General features: G+C 37.1%; 1 protein-coding gene across 1 annotated transcript in view; it reads left to right on the forward strand.

The window, feature by feature from the left end:
- The window catches only part of LOC126100544 (PHD finger protein 12), a 71,665-nt gene that overhangs the window by 47,939 nt on the left and 3,293 nt on the right, over window positions 1–20,433 (forward strand). The window contains exons 13-14 of the mRNA XM_049911162.1: window positions 13,976–14,058; window positions 15,438–15,668. Coding sequence (XP_049767119.1) covers window positions 13,976–14,058; window positions 15,438–15,668 — 314 coding nt within the window. The remainder of the gene's footprint in view (window positions 1–13,975; window positions 14,059–15,437; window positions 15,669–20,433) is intronic.

The raw sequence follows: 20,433 nt of genomic DNA on the forward strand, positions 1-20,433 counted from the left end.
ATGGAATGGGAGGTCATTAACATGTAGTTTCCTGGATGAGGGGCTGCTTTGTATGTCCTGAAGGAGAGACAGAGAGAGTGCCGACTGAATATTCTTGCCACTGAGTGGATGACTATCATCACTGCCTTCCAACTTCTTTCTGATGGGATGATGCTGCATCTTTTATGCTGCATATTATAATAATAATGAACAGGATCATGTGCTTGGGAAGAAATAAAAAGCACCATTTAGACCATATTGTTGGAGGAATTGGAGACCATAGGTGCTTTTTGTGCTAAAGATGTTTCCTTACATGGCCATTGGTTGCATTATGGGAGCGTAATTTTATCAGGGATAGAATGTCAAGAGACAATTTCTGTGAACTTTTCAGATTCCTCCTCTGTGATGAGAAGTCATTCCAGAATCAGAGCACCCCTGCTGATGAGTTGACTTTTATTTCTGAAATATGGAACAAGCTCGGACAAAAATACTGTGGCTGTTACCGGCCATGTGAAGATATTACAGTTGATGAGCAGTTGCTTCCAAACAAAGCAAGGTGCTGGCTAATTAATTTATGTCAAGCAAAGCTGACAGATACGGACTCAAGTTTTGAATAGCTGCAGAAGTGGCATCCAAGTATATTTGGATTACCTTTCTATGCCTTAGTAGTAAGTAAATTGCTATTATTGGCCACACACTGAATGATGCATCATAGGTAAGATTACAACGTGAGAAATTGTGTAAACTACAGTAAGACTAATGCACTGACAATCTAATAAAACAAGAAATCTGTTCTGCATGGAGGTATACCTTTATGCAGTTCTGTTTCTTTGACATTTCAATAATCATTCACTTTGTTGGCATGCACAAGATGCAATAGTGTGCCTTGCTTTTTTCTTATTGCACATGTCTATTGGCTAACAAAACAACACTAGGTAAGTTTTTTTTTTTTTGTAGACATGGACATTAAAAGTGTTGTGCTTATGAGCTGAAAGCTGAAAATGTGATGAAAAGAAGCAGTACATTTCTAACATTTGCATTTAAAAACATTCAAAGATTCATTTTGTCTGGCTTTCCGATTGCAGTCCAACCACAAAAAGATGCAAAAGAATTAGAAAATCACACATGCAAACATATTCATGCAAACAAGTGCACTTGAAAATGAGAATAAATTCTCAAAACACATTGTGTTAAGCATCAAAACACAAGTAACTGATGCAGTTATTATTTTACAATCTGAGAGTTACAGAGCAACTTGCTTCTGCATGGTGCTAGTCTGATTCATCAATGTGTGTGCAGTTAGCAAAGCTGTTTAAGTATGTATTTCATAGTTAAAAATTTAATGTGAATTGTGTAGCTAATGCTTTTCAAGCCTAGAGAACGTTTTTGTGAGAGGTGTTCAGTATTGATTGGCTGCTGTCAGACATCATATGTTTCTAATTTCTTTGTCTGACACTGCGGCTTCATCTATAAAATGTCTTAAACTACTCAAATTAGTTACAAATTGTTATGGAATCAGTTATTATTTGCATTCATTACTTACATAACCGATATCTTAACCTAACCTTACAGGTAAAAAAAATTTGAGCAACAGTGTGAGGGGTGCAAAATTCACATATTTATTTAACATTACTTGTGTTAATAACGACTTCTTTATTATTTACTTCTTTTTAACTCATTTGTACAAAACAAAAACATTGTTTTGTAACCGCCATTAGGTTATGAATTGACGATTCCAATTGAGTTTGACTTGATCTGTGAAATTTTACCAGTCATAGTTGATCTACTTCACAGTTATGAGATTTACATTTATACAACACAGATTTCCGAGTTTATCTACTTCATGGTGATATAATCTGAGATTTACATTTATACGACGCAGATTTCCAAGTTTTGTGTTAATCTAAGATCAACTGCAGTGTACATTTGGCCCTAAGAATGCCATTATTCTCAGCCAACTACATCCTGAACTAGCAGTGAGTGAAAAAAAGAAGAAACCAAAAAGTGATACCATCTGTAACACCACAGAGTATGGTGTGGACATCATTGACCAAATGATTTGTAAATGTTCAACTAAGATTGCTATCTGGCAATAGCTCGTACATGTCTTTCACACTATCCTAGATATGGCAGCAATAAATGCATGCATTGTCTACAGTCAACTAACCTACGAGGATGGGATTCATTCTTCAGCTGCTAAATGAACTCGTAAGGGAAACAACTATGAGCAGGATGGGAGAAGAAAGTAAGTCAGTCAGTCAAAGAAGTGGCTGTAGGACCAGAAAAATATAAAAAGCAAAAGTAGAGTCAAATTGGAAGGTGCAAAGGAAACAAGACCATCAGCATCTGTGAGAAATGGAAAAAAACTGTCTGCAGAAAATGTGTATGAAAAGCATCAATATCTGCCCAAAGTGTAATTGCAATGTTTAAAAACAAAAACATGAAGTAAATGAAAAAATTGTAGGAACTTTAAAAGTAGGTTAATTTCAGGGTAGACATGCAATGTTTTATATTCAAAACAGCAATCTAAAAGTGTTACAACTCCGAGATAGCATTTTATTTAAACATGTACATGACAGACAAATGAAAGGAAAAATATAGGTCTTACTTCAATGATTTTTTAATTTTTAATCCATATCTCATTGTGCTTATCTAAGCATTAATGCCACTTTATAAGGAGCGTTCAAAAAGAAATGAGCTGGTGTCTGGAATGCACAAACCGGTGACAGGAGGGTAATATCGTGGCGTGTGTCATGAGGTGTGGTTCCGACAAGAGTGTGGATGTTTACAGCCCTGGGCTAGAGGGCACACGTGCACATCACGTGACTATACGGAGCTAGCAGCAGCACGCATCAAATGTCCACACAGGTGCAGGAAAGGTTATACTGACATTCTTCTTTGACCAAGACAGCTGGCTTCTGATTCACTTCCTGCAACATGGGACAGTAGTGAATGCCCAGTGTTATTCACAAACCTTGACCACTCTTCGCCAAGCGATCAAATCAAAATGACCAGATAATCTCGCACGTGAGGTCATTCTGCTCCACGATAATGCAAAGCCTCACACGACCAACACAGTCACGACACTCCTGCAGAAATTCAGATGGGAGGTTCTCGGCCACCCCCATACAGTTCGGACCTCTCTCCCTGTGGTTATGCCAATTTTGGTCCCTTATAAAGGCTCTGAGGGGCAAACGATTCACCTCGGACGGCGACGTCCAGCTGTACATGCGGAACTAGTTAATATCGCAGCCCTGGGAATTTTACGAGACAGTCATTCGCCGCTTTGTGTGACAGTGGGACAAGTGTCTAGGGTCATTACTTCTAATATACAGGTACTGGTTTCTGTAATTATGCCTCCAGCTCATTTTTCTGTTTGAATGCTGCTTATAGTTTGTTATCCGATTTGACTCCAACATATTTTACACTCTGTGATTCATTTAGAGTATGATCATTAATGTTGCCTTCTGGTGGTAGGAGATCATTTTTCTGTTTTAAATCACACAGTATGAATCTTTGTGAGATTAAAAATTAAACTGTTTACAGTGAACCAGTTTTAGGTCTGAGCTGTGTGTTATAAGGTTTAGTTTGGCTCCGTGATTAGTGTGCTAGCATCATCAACGAACATTGCAATTTTTGCACTATTCTTCAAAAATTGGAAGATCAATCATCTATGTTAAGAGCAAGAGCAGACTCACTATCAATCCTTATAGGACCCTATATGTTATGTTCATACATTCCTGTTACACAGTGTGTCAGTGTGACACTCTGGTTCCTATTATGAAGATATGACTTGGTTTGTGCAAATGTGGTGCTATCATTGATATAACATTATGATACACTGAAGAGCCAAAGAAACTGGTACACCTCACTAATATCGTGTAGGCCCCCTACGAGCATCCAGAAGTACCGCAACACGTCATGGCATTGACTTGACTCATATCTGAAGTAGTACTGGAGGGCATTGAGACCATGAACCCTGTGGGGCTGTCCATAAATCTGTAAGAGTACGAGGGGGTGGAGATCTCTCGTGATCAACACGTTGCAAGGCGCCTTTGGTGTCACGTCACGTACAATGGACTGCTGTTGAAATTGCTCGCCAATATTTTATAAAGTTTTAGTCTTCAGATACTTATTTTAAAGTTTAATTGTGTTAATATTTGCTGTGAAAGAAAATTATTAGTGTCTTTTCATTCATCTAAGTCTTTCTTTCTATTTTATTGACCCGAGTGGTCTGTTATTCGTGAGTGTGCTCATGTCGGTCATCCAAGTCTCAGGCCTCAATAGTGTGTTTACATTTCGCACTGTGCAGTTGCAGCTGTACTGGTTATAAAGCTATGTACTGTCAAAGTTGTGTCCACTGTACTCAAATATTAAATTTAGTATTTTTCAATTATTCATCCAAATATTAGTAGCATGTTTACATTTGGTGGCGTGCAGTTGTAGCTGCAGCTGTTCTTAAAACTTAAATTATGACAAAGTTTTTTGTGCATGGTTATAGAGGTATTAAATTTAGTAGTTTTCAGTGGTGTCTCTTGCTGTTTGTGGTGAAATAACACATTAATAAACTTTTGGAAACATTCACCCACTGTGTTTTTTAGAGTTGTCTCCATGTTGAAGTCGTTTAATAAATTTCATGCGGTAGTTTTCAGCTGACTTTCGTATTGTGTCTAGTGAAATATTTCAGTAAGATTTTCATTCACTGTTTTACTTATGTTGAGTGCTCCAGTGGGCACTTGAATTTTTGGTTTCAGCTAAGAAATTGTGTGAAGTTTTGGCGGTATTGATATTAATTGTGGTTTAGTGGTATTAATAAAAGCTGTTGCTTTCTTAGTAGAGAGAGGATTTTGAGACCACTGTTGTTAGTTCTTTAAATAGTTCTACTGTTGTAATTGAACTTAGGTAATGTAGACATTTAGTTCTTTCCGTAACTCTTAAAATTTTACCAAGAGTGAGAAGTATGGGTTTTGTTATAGATTTGAGAGTAGTGGGTTATGGTGTCGGATTTGTTCAAAGTATTTTCATTGGGCGGAATGCAGTGGGGAAGCCAGTGGGCAGTCTAGTGAGATCCTCACCTTGCAGTAGATTTGACCAACTGTCAGAGCTGAATGGAGAGCAGTGTCTCGCAGCTGTAGGTTAGGAAACATGCAGCACCTTGGCAGTTAGGAAGCCTATGTCTATAAAGTAACACTAAATCATAGTAAAACTCAGTTTTTATAGTTTATAACACACAATTCAACAACACCAAACATTTCAGTTTCACAGAATGGGCATATGATTAGTGAAACTGAACAATTCGAATTTCTAGGTGTTCAGATAGTAAACTTTCGTGGAGAGCTCGTATTCAGGATCTTGTTCAAAGACTTAATACTGCCATTTTTACTATTCAAATGGTATCTAAAGTAAGTGATCATTCGACACAAAAATTAGTCTACTTTGCTTATTTTCATTCACTTATGTCATATTTATTATATTTTGGGCTAACTCTTCCCATTCTCAAAGGATATTTTTGACTCAGAAACAGGCATTTCGGGCAATAAGCGGTGTAAGTTTGTGAACCTCTTGACGGCCCATGTTCACTAGTCTGAGTATTCTGACATTGGCCTCTCTAGATGTATATATTCTTAATGTCATTTCTTGCTAACAATAACACTGTATTCCCAAGAATTAGCAGCTTTCACTCCGTTAATACTAGGCCGAAATCCAATCTGCATTTGGATCGCACTTCCTTAACTCTGGTGCAGAAATGTGTGCAGTATACTGATCCATCCATTTTCAATAAGTTACCGCAAGAATTCAAAAATCTTCGCAGTAATCCATGCGATTTCAAATCAAAACTGAAGAGTTAGTTTCCTCGTGGGTCACTCCTCCTATTCTGTATAGAAGTTCCTTAAAAAATTAGCTAATTCCTATTTTATGTTGTTGATTGCGTTTACTTAAACTTGTGGCTTGGCATCTTTTGGGTTCATAAACATTTTGTTTTATCTGTTATTATTTTTATATTGTAATTTCATGTACTGACACTTTCCATGACCTTGGAGTTTTGCTCCTCAGTTTGGCCATAGTGATCTAGGCATGTGAATAAATAAATATGCTCAATAATGTTATTGTCTGGGGAGTTTGGTGGCCAGCAAAAATGTTTAAACTTGGAAGAGTGTTCCTGGAGTAACTATGTAGCACTTATGGACATGTGGGGTGTCACATTGTCCTGCTGGAATTGCCCACATCTGTCGGAATGCACAGTGGACATGATTGGATGCAGGTGATCAGAAAGGATGTCCATGTGTGTGTCGCCTGTCAGAGTCATATCTAGATGTATCAGGGGTCCCATATCACTCCAGCTGCACTCACTCACCACTGTTACAGAGCCTCCACCAACTTGAACAATCCCCTGCTGACAAGCAGGGTCCATGGATTCATGAGATTGTCTCCATACCTCTACTCATTCATCTGCTCGATACAATTTGAAACAGGACTTGTCCGACCAGGCAACATGTTTCCTGTCATCAAAACTCCAATGTCGGCATTGACGGGCTCAAGCGAGGCTTAAACCTTTGTGTCGTGCAGTCATCAAGGGTACACAAGTGTGCCTTCGGCTCCAAAAGTCCCTGTTGATGACGTTTCGTTGAATGGTTCGCATGCTGACACTTGTTGATGGCCCAGAACTGATATCTGCAGCAATTTGCGGAAGGGTTGCACTTCTGTCACGTTGACTGATTCTCTTCAGTCATCAAATGGTCCCATTCTTGCAGTATCTTTTTCTGGTTGCTGCTGTGTTGGAGATTAGATGTTTCAACAGATTCCTGATATTAACAGTACACTTGTGAAATGGTCATACAGGAAAATCCCACTGCATTGCTACTTGGAGATGCGGTATCCTATCGCTTGTGTGGCGACTAGATCACCATGTTCAAACTCACTTAAATCTTGATAACATGCCGTTGTAGCAACAGTAACTAGTCTTCAACATTGTGCCAGACGCTTGTCGTATCAAAATGCCAATCAAAATGCTGTCTTCTGCCTGTTTACATATCACTGTATTTGAATGTGCAGGCCTATACCAGTTTCTTTGGCACTTCAGTTAGAATTTTGTGATCAACACAATTGAAAGATCTGACAAGGTTGCAGACTGTATCAACAGGATAGTTTTTCTATTTTAGCACTCTGCCAGGACTTAATTTTTATAATTATGTATGGCTGTCTCTTTAGAGGCTGTGTAAAAGGAGTTTGTATTCTGTTGTAGGTGACATTCTATAAAATGTTGGCAATTGACGTAAAGAAGTGAACTTGATCTGCAGTTGTTTGTGAATTTTTTAATTCAGTTGTATCAATGCTGCTTTTTGAAATCTCTCTCTTATGACATTGGGTGATTACAAAAGTAGTTCAGTGGCAGTCCTGTTGTCAGAATTTTTTTTAACAAAAAGCTCTTCTAAAAACGCTACTGTATAATTACCAAATTTGAGGGACATAATGATTTTTGTGATTATTGAAGAGGGTATATTGTTGATAGTAAAGTCTGTCTGCAAAGTAAAGAATATCTGCCAAAGTAAATTAAAATACTTCTACAATTGGTTATTTATTATCAGATGCAATGTTTGCAGCCATTGTGAGAAAGTAATCATTATAATTGGTTACCAAATATCTTAGTGTGACACCATTGTGCCACATCTAGTATTCATTGCCATTTATCTTGCTGTTTTTCATAATTATCCACATCTTTTATCCCAACTAGCAAAAGTGTTGTCCTTTTTCATAAAGAAATTGCAAGATTTTGCTCTGCTGGTGGTAACAATATTTTATGTCTTCATTGCAACTTGTCCTCTTCGTCAGACAGAGCTGTCTTTTTCTGTGACAAGACGAGTTCAACCCAGCAGTTTACGTCCCTTGTCACTCATCACTCTTTCTGCTTAATGTGACAGCAATGTGTTTAAAGGAAAGTAGGCCACAAAAGTATTGACACAGTACATTAAAGAAAAAAATTAAACCACTTGTGTTACAAAATAATTGGAAACATTTCAGCTGCAGATTGCTATTTCAGAGAGTTGTTGAGAATGATTCATTTACACGTTTCATGTGTACTATCAGTTGTAAATGACAGAATAAGCCAAAATTGCAATGGTGATGAATAAATAAGTGTTTAATAGTCCAAATGGAATATGTTGTCGTCTCTAAAATGTTGTGACACTGTGGGCACAAATAAACTGAAAATAAACTTAAATTTTTTTAAAATTTTATTTTATATATTTATTTATTTATTTTTTGCATGAAAAGCTTTGCATACTCACTGTGGCAGGATGATAGCACATTGTTCTCAATATAAATAACAGCAGCCAGCTGGCATCACATCAAATGAGCTTTCCATGTAGCCAACACAGTGCATTGGCATGCATTTCAGGGATGCCTGTTAGTGTCCACCATGACTGTCACTGGCTGCACCATGAGGTTGTGTGTTGTCTGCACAGGCCCTTAATCATTAGTTTTTAGTCCCAGCATTCACTTTGATATGGAAAATGCTGATACATTGTTTCAGCCAACTGATTTACTGGGTTTTGTAGTTGTGTAGAAACTATTCAGACATAGCATGACATAAGAAATATCATTTATCTTATGTGTCTGCTTCGGAATTCAGACTTGACCTCCTTTAAAAATGCCAAATTCCTCTTCAGAAGTATGGAATAATTTCATTCACTCTATATCTGCGTTTCGTTCTTTATTATGTCAGACAGTGTGGCTTATAGATTGATTTGAACTAGATGATATTTGACTATTGAATTCGTTTCCCTGTGTCTGCAGATAGTCTAAATGGTGTTCAGACTCCATCCATTGAACCAAGTAAAGACATTGATATAATTTTAAGAATGCCATTCATTTCCTCAGCATTTGGGGAACAGCTGTTGTATTGCTTACAACCAAAGCATATGTGAAATCTAGGAAAGGAATGAGAGGATATAGCATAGTTGTTGCCAATTTCTTCTCTGCAGTCGAGAATTATCCATTTGGTTATCCTTAAGCACACATTTGAAACATTTCTTTGTTTTGTTACATAAGATGAAACTAACATGTCTTCCATATTTGTATTGCAAAAGTTCTGTCACTTCACATAAATATTTAGAAAAGATATAGTGTATCACTGTAATTTGCACATCAGTTTCTTTTGCCTATTTTTGTGTTCCATGCACCAGATGTCTCACTATAATGTGGAATTTATGACAAATACAAGTATAATAAATAGTCTGAATGAAAATATTGCTTCACTGTGCTGCTGTACACAATTAATGCAACACCCAATCACACCCTACATTTAAATTTAGTCGCCCTAACTTGCACAGATAAGGTATCTGTTGGAAAATTTATTTATAGAGCAGTAATTGCCAAGCTGAAATGATTCAATTTTTTTTAGGCCTCCTCCCCCCTTCATTGCAAGAGTGATGTTTTCAGTAGTGGGAGCAATGTTTGACTCAATGCTTAATTGCAAAAATACAGATCCAAATGTCTCCGGCTTGTTCCCCAGATAGTCCAAGCATTTTTATCTGTTGGTTATCACTTATTTCACCTCTGGCAATGATTTGCATATGTGAAAAATTCTGAGTTGCTCCAGGATTCTAAATTGAAAAATCATTCCAGGCATGCACCTTGACGTAACCAAGGTACTTTACTGTAATTTTTAAAGCCTCCATCCATTGGAAACTGTTGCAACTGACAGTGAAATAATGTGTGCGACTTCAGAAAATGTACTCCTCGTTGTTGTTGTTGTTGTTGTGGTCTTCAGTCCTGAGGCTGGTTTGATGCAGCTCTCCATGCTACTCTATCCTGCGCAAGCCTCTTCATCTCCCAGTACCTACTGCAGCCTACATCCTTCTGAATCTGCTTAGTGTATTCATCTCTTGGTCTCCCTCTATGATTTTTACCCTCCACGCTGCCCTCCAGTAGTAAACTGGTGATCCCTTGATGCCTCAGAACATGTCCTACCAACCGATCCCTTCTTCTCGTCAAGTTGTGCCACAAACTCCTCCCCAATTCTGTTCAATACCTCCTCATTAGTTATGTGATTTACCCATCTAATCTTCAGTATTCTTCTGTAGCACCACATTTCGAAAGCTTCTATTCTCTTCTTGTCTAAACTATTTATCGTCCACATTTCACTACCATACATGGCTACACTCCATACAAATACTGTCAGAAACGATTTCCTGACACTTAAATCAATATTCGATGTTAACAAGTTTCTCTTCTTCAGAAACGCTTTCCTTGCCATTGCCAGTCTACATTTTATATCCTCTCTACTTTGACCATCATCAGTTATTTTGCTCCGCAAATAGCAAAACTCCTTTTCTACTTTAAGTGTCTCATTTCCTAATCTAATTCCCTCAGCATCACCAGACTTAATTCGACTACATTCCATTATCCTCGTTTTGCTTTGTTGACGTTCATCTTATATCCTCCTCTCAAGACACTGTCCATTCCGTTCAACTGTTCTTCCAAGACCTTTGCTGTCTCTGACGGAATTACAATGTCATCAGCGAACCTCAATGTTTTTATTTCTTCTCCATGGATTTTAATACCTACTCCGAACTTTTCTTTTGTTTCCTTTATTGCTTGCTCAATATACAGATTGAATAGCATCGGGGAGAGGCTACAACCCTGTCTCACTCCCTTCCCAACCACTGCTTCCCTTTCATGTCCCTCGACTCTTATAACTACCATCTGCTTTCTGTACAAATTGTAAATAGTCTTTCGTTCCCTGTGTTTTACCCCTGCGACCTTCACAATTTGAAAGAGAGTATTCTAGTCATTATTGTCAAAAGCTTTCTCTAAGTCTACAAATGCTAGAAACGTAGGTTTCCCTTTCCTTAATCTTTCTTCTACGATAAGTCGTGGGGTCAGTATTGCCTCGTGTTCCAACATTTCTACGGAATCCAAACTGATCTTCCCCAAGGTCGGCTTCTACCAGTTTTTACATTCGTCTGTAAGGAATTCTCGTTAGTATTTTGCAGCTCTGTCTTATTAAACTGATAGTTCGCTAATTTTCACATCTTTCAACACCTGCTTTCTTTGGGATTGGAATTATTATATTCTTCTTGAGGTCTGAGGGAATTTTGCCTGTCTCATATATCTTGCTCACCAGATGGTAGAGTTTTGTCAGGACAGGCTATCCCAAGGCTGTCAGTAGTACTAATGGAATGTTGTCTACTCCTGGGGCCTTGTTTCGACTCAGGTCTTTCAGTGCTCTGTCAAACTCTTCACACAGTATTGTATCTCCCATTTCATCTTCCTCTACCTCCTCTTCCATTTCCATAATATTGCCCTCAAGAACATCGCCCCTGTATAGACCCTCTATGTACTCCTTCCACCTTTCTGCTTTTCCTTCTTTGCTTAGAACTGGGTTTCCATCTGAGCTCTTGATATTCATGCAAGTGGTTCTCTTTTCTCCAAAGGTCTCTTTAATTTTCCTGTAGGCAGTATTTATCTTACCCCTCATGAGATAAGCCTCTACATCCTTACATTTGCCCTCTAGCGATCCCTGCTTAGCCATTTTGCACTTCCTGTCGATCTCATTTTTGAGACGTTTGTATTCCTTTTTGCCTGCTTCACTTACTGCATTTTTGTATTTTCTCCTTTCATCAATTAAATTCAGTATCTCTTCTGTTACCCAAGGATTTCTACTAGCCCTCGTCTTTTTACCTACTTGATCCTCTGCTACCTTCACTACTTCATCCCTCAAAGCTACCCATTCTTCTTCTACTGTATTTCTTTCCCCCATTCCTGTCAATTGTTCCCTTATGCTCTCCCTGAAGCTCTGTACAATCTCTGGTTCTTTCAGTTTATCCAGGTCCCATCTCCTTAAACTCCCACCTTTTTGCAGTTTCTTCAGTTTTAATCTACAGTTCATAACCAATAGATTGTGGTCAGAGTCCACATCTGCCCCTGGAAATGTCTTACAATTTAAAATCTGGTTCCTAAATCTATGTCTTACCATTATATAATCAATCTGAAACCTTCTAGTATCTCCAGGGTTCTTCCATGTATACAACCTTCTTTCATGATTCTTGAACCAAGTGTTAGCTATGATTAAGTTATGCTCTGTGCAAAATTCTACCAGGCAGCTTCCTCTTTCATTTCTTAGCCCCAATCCATATTCACCTACTACGTTTCCTTCTCTTCCTTTACCTACTGTCGAATTCCAGTCACCCATGACTATTAAATTTTCGTCTCCCTTCACTACCTGAATAATTTCTTTTATCTCATCATACATTTCATCAATTTCTTCATCATCTGCAGAGATAGTTGGCATATAAACTTGTACTATTGTAGTAGGCTTGGGCTTCGTGCCTATCTTGGCTCTTCATATGTTAAGCTATATGTTCCCGTACAACTAACTAGCTAAGTCAGCTCAAAGGTTGAAGAAAGGCAGTGGCATACTATCTCCAAATTGGACTGTGCACTGTAAAGCAACATGTGGGTTTGTGGCAGCTTTACTTACTATTTGAAGTTTTATATTTGTGGGTGCCACCATTATTTTCAAATTCTGCTTGATTACTAACAGCAATTCATAAGAAGGTTAAGATAATGTGATGCTGTTGTTAGTGTGCTTAATTTTTGAACAGTTGCCAGTGTTAGGGTTGAGAACATACACCAGATATTATCCTTATAGGAGGTTTCTTTGCCTCCATGCCTGCAAATTTAGCACATAAGACTCCTTGATGAATACCGTCTGTTGAGTATTGTAATTTGTTTGCTCTTTAATTGTCATTTAATTCTTTAAATTCTTTTTGTGTGGCACTGTAGTGTTGTTCCAAAGCAAATTTGTGGTATTTGTCGATTATGCAACTGTGTATAGGTACTGAGAATCCATATCCTCCTCTTCTGTCATTCTCATTCGTTTTTAACAGCTTGTGATGATAGATCACTAGGCTGCCTCTTTTTAGGCAGACAGACATTAGACCTCTGAACTTCTCTTATACCACAAATAATGCTGACACCACAATTCTACCAAAGTGAAGGAAACCGTGCCAATTGATAAATGCTGCACTGCACTGCTAAATGAAGTATTGCATTGTACAAAGTACTTTTGAGCCAAGCCTCAGCCCACGTGCGTACCACACCTAGTTTTCGTGTGCAGGGTGACATGCTGTAGCCGAACCTGCTGCAAACCAATAAGTGTTTTCGGTGAAAATTTAATTTATCATTCAGTCCTTTTGTTGTGGTGTCACTATGGGACTTAATTATGGTGCTTGCATCATTAGCGTACAAAACTATTTCAGCTTTTATCAGTATCAGATGGGAGTTCATTTATCTTCATCATGAACAGTTCAGTCAATGAAGGTAAATATTTAGAGAAAATAATTGTTCTTATAGAACATTAGTAGTTATTTAAACAATGGACCTCCATGTAGGAATATCAACAATATAGAAAAAGACGATTACTGCTTGCCATAAAGAAGACACATTAAGTTGCAGGCAGGTCTTGTATTTTTATTTTTCCTTATTTTTGTTTTTTCAAACATGCCTTATTTATGATAAGTAGCAGTTTGTCTTTTTCTACATTGTTGATATTAGATGATGATTCATCTCAAAGCTGCCTGACTTCTTTAACATGACTACATGTGTTTAAAGAGTTCAATATGAGCTTTCAGTATGGTAACTATGGGTACTATGATTCACTGATATGTTTACAAATTGTTACGTAAGAACTGTATGTAGTAATTTAGAGTTTTGCAAACTTTTGCAGCCCATTGATGGCATGCCAATGTCGTCTGGCAGTTTCTTATTGGTGGCATTTATTTGCTTTCTACATAAATAAAATTTGGGCAGGGAAACTTTAATGTAAATCAGTAGATAAAAGCTACCTTTTTATTTTTGTTAATGTATGTTATTTCAAATTGACAAAATTTATTAATATTTATATTGCTGTATGGTATTCTCCAAGTAATGCTCATTTACATTATAGAGCTGTGGCTTTAATACTCTACTTTAATAAGTGTACTTTTATCCTCAGGTGCAGATATGGATGTCATCTTGGAAAATTATGGCCACTGCAACTTTGTCTCACCAAAACATGCATGCATATTCTTTGATGAGGTATGTGCTTTATGTCAGAGTAGCTAACTGAAAGTTCAATTGATATTAAATTTAATTCTTTGAATGATGTACATATAGTGTGATTTAAATTACCTAATTTTTCTTCAGTTTTGGTGCAGTTATGGGGCATGTGCACTGTGAGGATGTAAAAGTTTCGAGGTAAAATGTGTAACCCAATAAAACCAACCCTTAAGAATATATCTAGACTTACCAAATTGGGAATTAAAAAGAAAATACTCATTTCAACAGAATAAATCTGAGTAGGATGTAGTTGTTTGGCATCACTTGCGAAAAATTTTGGTTTTGGTTGCAGTTGTTGACTGTGTTCGTTTAAGACTGAAGAGAATTAATTTTGTAAGAACAGTGAGCAACAGTACCAAGGATGAGACCTGTCCTTTGAACCATCTCAGATGTCAGGAATTGCCTTTTAGAGTCACCCATATGCTGCAATGAGGAGTAAATATTATTGACTTTACACTTCTGATGTTTGTGTGCTGCATGACAATTCTAGTCCCTATACTGCTTGTAACACAGAACATGGAATCTGAGTGTCTTCCACACACATTCTGTGCACCAACCTTGCTCTCAGTGATTTTCACAGCTACTGATTAGTTGATGGAGTTGCTTCTGATCAAATTAGATGAGTCACACAGTGTTTGTGTAGTTACAGCCATAACTAGAAGACTGGATTTATTTGTTTGTGGGTTTGATTGTCATTCAAGCGAACTTAAAATGTCGGTGAATCAGTTATAGAACTTGTAACCTATACATACCCTCTTAAAAGAAAGCACCACAATAAGAAAGTCACCATACAATTCCAAATGATGATAATAAAATGATAATAAATGTGCAGCCTGAGAATTTACTTAATTTACAAATATTAATCCTGGAAAAGGGGGGTTGTCATACAGTTGCCTGTTAGTAAGAACCATTCTTTCACCTGGGCTGGCTGGATAAGGTAAACACTTCTGTGTTTGTGTACTTTCTGTTAGTTTCAGTGTATTATATTGCTACAGTACAATTAACTAGACCTAAGGGACTAGAAAGAATTTGCCAAGAGAAAAGCATTAGACATAGTCTTAACCTGCAATTTGGTACTAAATGTTTTCAACTTTTGTTGAAGTTCCACAACCTCCCCTCTCTCATCCACAAAGTGACTTCCCATAAGTTCAAATTTTTTATTAGTGCAGTATGTTGCTAACACATTTTTGGGATTGTTTGAAGAAGTGATGTGATCATACTCATTTTAAATGTAATAAATATTTTAGAAACATGCAGTTCATGTTTTCATTTGAGCCACACTCATAGGGACAAACAAAAAACATCTGGTTCATTTTTTCTTTTAGTGAACTAAGACATATTTCTGTTTTTAACTCCAGACAACAAAACAGTTCGAGTTACTGAACTACAGCGAACATGGCACAATGGTTGATAACGTGCTGTATTCATGTGACTTTTCGGAGAAGGCTGCGCCTATGGGATCATCAAATACTGTCCATCCAGTGGTTCAGAGGATACGAGAAGTAGTCCATAAACGAAGGAAGAGAGACACTCAAGTATGCAGTGATCCAGAATCAGAACCGCAAAAGATGATTGCTGGCTCAGGAAAGGTGAGGAATTTTTGAAGTTGTTTCGGTTTTCAGTCTCTACTTTGCTTGCTGCTCAACATTAACTCCTGAGTTGGCAGAAAGTGAGTGCCTATTGGAAACTGCTAATATTTCCCAAAATATTTGATCTATTTTGTTGAAACCAGATATATTACAATCAGCAGAATGTGGACATTGAGTTCACAATGTATATTCCATATAGGTGCCAATATTTTCCACCAGTTTCTTCAATTGTTTGAGAATATTCTTAACTGACTTCTGCTGGAACTTTTGTGGTATATTGTTGAGAACATGCAGGATACGAATTTACAAATAACCCAGAGACGCATGGTGTGGTCTGATAAACTTTGTCCTTCGCCCATCATCACAAGAAGTAGTCACACAGTGTAAGACAAAGTCTTCATGTTAGCCTCTTGTGAGAACCACAGCAACCCAACCATCATCCCAGAAAATGATTATCAACCCATTTGTTTACACTGATTGTTTGCATAATGTGGTGGTGCTCCAACTTGCGTAAAGATGAAGTCTGAGTTCATTGTATTTTGTAGAAGAAGCAGACTGATAAGTTGTTTTAATGTTGTACTGCATCACATCATTACATAAGGTGATTCTGCATTTTCTCTATGGTTACATGCAGAAAATCTTTTGCGAGTAGTGAGAATTATAGAAATTTACAAATTCTCGCAAGTTAAACACAGCTTCATCTCACTAGATTATGTTTGAAAACAACTGGGGGAAGTCTTTGAGCTAGTCTAACATGATTTCTCCACAATATCTCATGTGATCGTCACAATCTTCACAGGTAGTTCCCAATAGTAATGCAGCTTCCACTAATGAAATTCATACTCATTTTTTTGAGTCTCTTCAGATCATGTGTTGTGTTAGACCATTGTCATGAGCTGTGTAACAAGTTGATTTTTTGGGGCATGATGTGAACATTTCCACACCAGTTGCTGATTTTCCTCTGACATGTAATTGTGCTTGGATGCAAAGTAACATCAACAACTTGCCATAAAACATAAACTAATAAAACAACACGTTCCCACATACAAGTACATACCACAAAATGTACTGGAGAATGATGAATACAAATTATACTGGAACAGAACGATTATAACAGATAAAACAACACCACATAACAAGCCTGACATCATACTCACCAATAAAAAGAAGAAATTAACACAACTAATTGAAATATCCATACCCAACACAACAAATATACAGAAGAAAACAGGAGAAAAAATTGAAAAATACATCCAACTGGCTGAGGAAGTAAAGGACATGTGGCATCAGGATAAAGTCGACATTATCCCAATTATACTATCAACTACAGGAGTCATACCTCACAATATCCACCAGTACATCAATGCAATACAGCTACATCCAAACATATATATACAACTACAAAAATCTGTAATTATTGATACATGTTCAAATACCCGAAAGTTCCTAAATGCAATATAACATATACCATACAGTTACAAGGAAGTCACGCTTGACCGAGGTCCGCGTCACGTTCCATTTTTAACCAGACTTAAGTCTGAGAAAAAAAAGTCAATAATAATAATAATATATTTGTATAAAAACAATTGTGTTGGTTTCTCTGCAGAAGAAGGTTGATTTTCACAAATATAAACCTGTCAGTGCTGTGGCATTCTGTTGTGGCTGGTGCTGAGATTGTGGTGGACTGTGCATGGGCTACATTGCTACATTGTCATGTCTTCTGGGGTATTCTGTATTTGCTAGTATTGTACATCCGCTTGTGATGTGATCTACTGTTTCTATTTGTTGTTTGCAAAGTCTGCATTTATCTGTTGTGGTATTGGGATCTTTAATAATATGCTTGCTGTAATATCTGGTGTTTATTGTTTGATCCTGTATTGCGATCATGAATCCTTCCGTCTCACTGTATATATTGCCGTTTCTTAGCCATGTGTTGGATGCGTCTTGATCTATGTGTGGCTGTGTCAGATGATACGGGTGCTTGCCGTGTCGTGTTTTCTTTTTCCAATTTACTTTCTTTGTATCTGTTGATGTTATGTGATCTAAAGGGTTGTAGAAGTGGTTATGAAATTGCAATGGTGTAGCTGATGTATTTATATGAGTGATTGCTTTGTGTATTTTGCTAGTTTCTGCTCGTTCTAGAAAGAATTTTCTTAAATTGTCTACCTGTCCATAATGTAGGTTTTTTATATCTATAAATCCCCTTCCACCTTCCTTTCTGCTTAATGTGAATCTTTCTGTTGCTGAATGTATGTGATGTATTCTATATTTGTGGCATTGTGATCGTGTAAGTGTATTGAGTGCTTCTAGGTCTGTGTCACTCCATTTCACTACTCCAAATGAGTAGGTCAATACTGGTATATCATAAGTATTTATAGCTTTTGTCTTGTTTCTTGCTGTCAATCCTGTTTTCAGTATTTTTGTTAGTCTTTGTCTATATTTTTCTTTTAGTTGTTCTTTAATATTTGTATTATCTATTCCTATTTTTTGTCTGTATCCTAGGTATTTATAGGCATCTGTTTTTTCCATCGCTTCTATGCAGTCGCTGTGGTTATCCAATATGTAATCTTCTTGTTTAGTGTGTTTGCCCTTGACTATGCTATTTTTCTTACATTTGTCTGTTCCAAAAGCCATATTTATATCATTGCTGAATACTTCTGTTATCTTTAGTAATTGGTTGAGTTGTTGATTTGTTGCTGCCAGTAGTTTTAGATCATCCATGTATAGCAAATGTGTGATTTTGTGTGGGTATGTTCCAGTAATATTGTATCCATAATTTGTATTATTTAGCATATTGGATAGTGGGTTCAGAGCAAGACAGAACCAGAAAGGGCTTAATGAGTCTCCTTGGTATATTCCACGCTTAATCTGTATTGGCTGTGATGTGATGTTATCTGAATTTGTTTGGATATTAAGTGTGGTTTTCCAGTTTTTCATTACTGTGTTTAGAAACTGTATCAATTTAGGATCTACTTTGTATATTTCCAATATCTGTAGTAACCATGAGTGGGGTACACTATCAAAGGCTTTTTGGTAATCAATGTATGCGTAGTGTAGGGACCTTTGTTTAGTTTTCGCTTGATATGTCACCTCTGTATCTATTATCAGTTGCTCTTTACATCCTCGTGCTCCTTTGGAGCAGCCTTTTTGTTCTTCATTTATAATTTTGTTCTGTGTTGTATGTGTCATTAATTTCTGTGTGATGACTGAAGTTAATATTTTGTATATTGTTGGTAGGCATGTTATGGGGCGATATTTTGCTGGGTTTGCTGTGTCTGCTTGATCTTTAGGTTTCAGATAGGTTATTCCATGTGCAAGTGTATCAGGGAATGTGTATGGGTCTGCAATGTAACTGTTAAATAATTTATGGTTATAATAGAAGGCATGTTAAATAATTTAGTAAGATGTGAATGTGTTGAGGTGAACTTCTTTAGCCAGTAATTTGCTATTTTATCATTTCCAGGGGCTTTCCAATTGTGTGTAGAATTAATTGCTCGGGTGACTTCATGTTGCAAAATTATCACTTCAGGCATTTGTGGTATCATCTTGTATGTGTCTGTTTCTGCTTGTATCCACCGTGCATGCCTGTTATGTTGTACCGGGTTTGACCATATGCTGCTCCAGAAGTGTTCCATGTCTGTTATGTTTGGTGGATTGTCTATTTTAATGTGTGTGTTATCCATTGTTTGGTAAAATCTCTTTTGGTTTGTGTTGAATGTTTGGTTTTGTTTCCTTCTATTTTCACTTTTTTTGTATCTTCTAAGTCGTTTGGCCAATGCTTGCAATTTCTGCTTTTTTTCATCTAATTGCTCTATTGCTTCTTGTTGTGAGATTTTAGCTAACCTTTTTCGTTTTTTGTCTGATAGTTCATTTCTTATAAATTGTGTTAGCTGTCCGATGTCTTTTCTCAGTTTTTCTATTCTGATCTGTAGCCTGTGTTGCCATGCTGGTTTTGTGGGTTTCTTCTGTGTGTTGGTTTGTTCTGATCTCTGCCTAGTGTGTATATTTAGTGTAGTGAGTGCTCCTATATAAACCAGTAGTTGTAACTCTTCCATAGTTGTGTTTTCATTTATTTTGTTGTGTATGATTGTGTTGATAGTTTTTATTGTTGTTTCGACTTGTGGGTTATTTGGCGGTCTATGCAAGAATGGTCTAATGTCTGTATTTGTGTCTTTGTATTCTATATATGTCAGCTGAAATTTCTCTTCTATATCTAACACATGTGTCTCTTCGTGTTCTATTTGTGCTTGTTCTGGTGGCTGTCTTAAGATTTCTTTTTCCTCTGATTGTTTAATTGATGCGTGTTGGTCTTTGTTTGTTTGCTCTGGGATGTTTGAGTCCATTACTGTGTTTTCTTCTTCTTCTGATTGCACATTATTTTGTTCCAGTATTTGTTGTACTTGTTGTTTGATGTTTTCTAATTCTGACTGGGGTATCCTGTTATTTTTGATTATTACACGGATCTGATCAGCTAGTCGTTGTTCTGTTAAAAATTTTAATTCCGGGTATCTGGTAATAAATGTTGTGTATACTTGTGATCTGTATCCAGTTGTGTTGGTTCCTAGGTTTGTTGCTTGGTAATAACAGAACATGAGGTGTCGATTAACTTCATCTGACCATCTCATCCTCTGTCTTTGTTTTCCTTCTATGGTGGTTGCAGGAAGCATATCCTGCAAAACACCTCTATTTGGATTTAAATCATTTTCCAGTTGGCTAGCAGTGTCGTTACCATTGTGGGCGGGCATAGGGTTCAAGCGTCGTCCCC

The sequence above is a fragment of the Schistocerca cancellata genome, chromosome 9 (genome assembly GCF_023864275.1).
Source record: "Schistocerca cancellata isolate TAMUIC-IGC-003103 chromosome 9, iqSchCanc2.1, whole genome shotgun sequence".
NCBI lineage: Eukaryota > Metazoa > Arthropoda > Insecta > Orthoptera > Acrididae > Schistocerca > Schistocerca cancellata.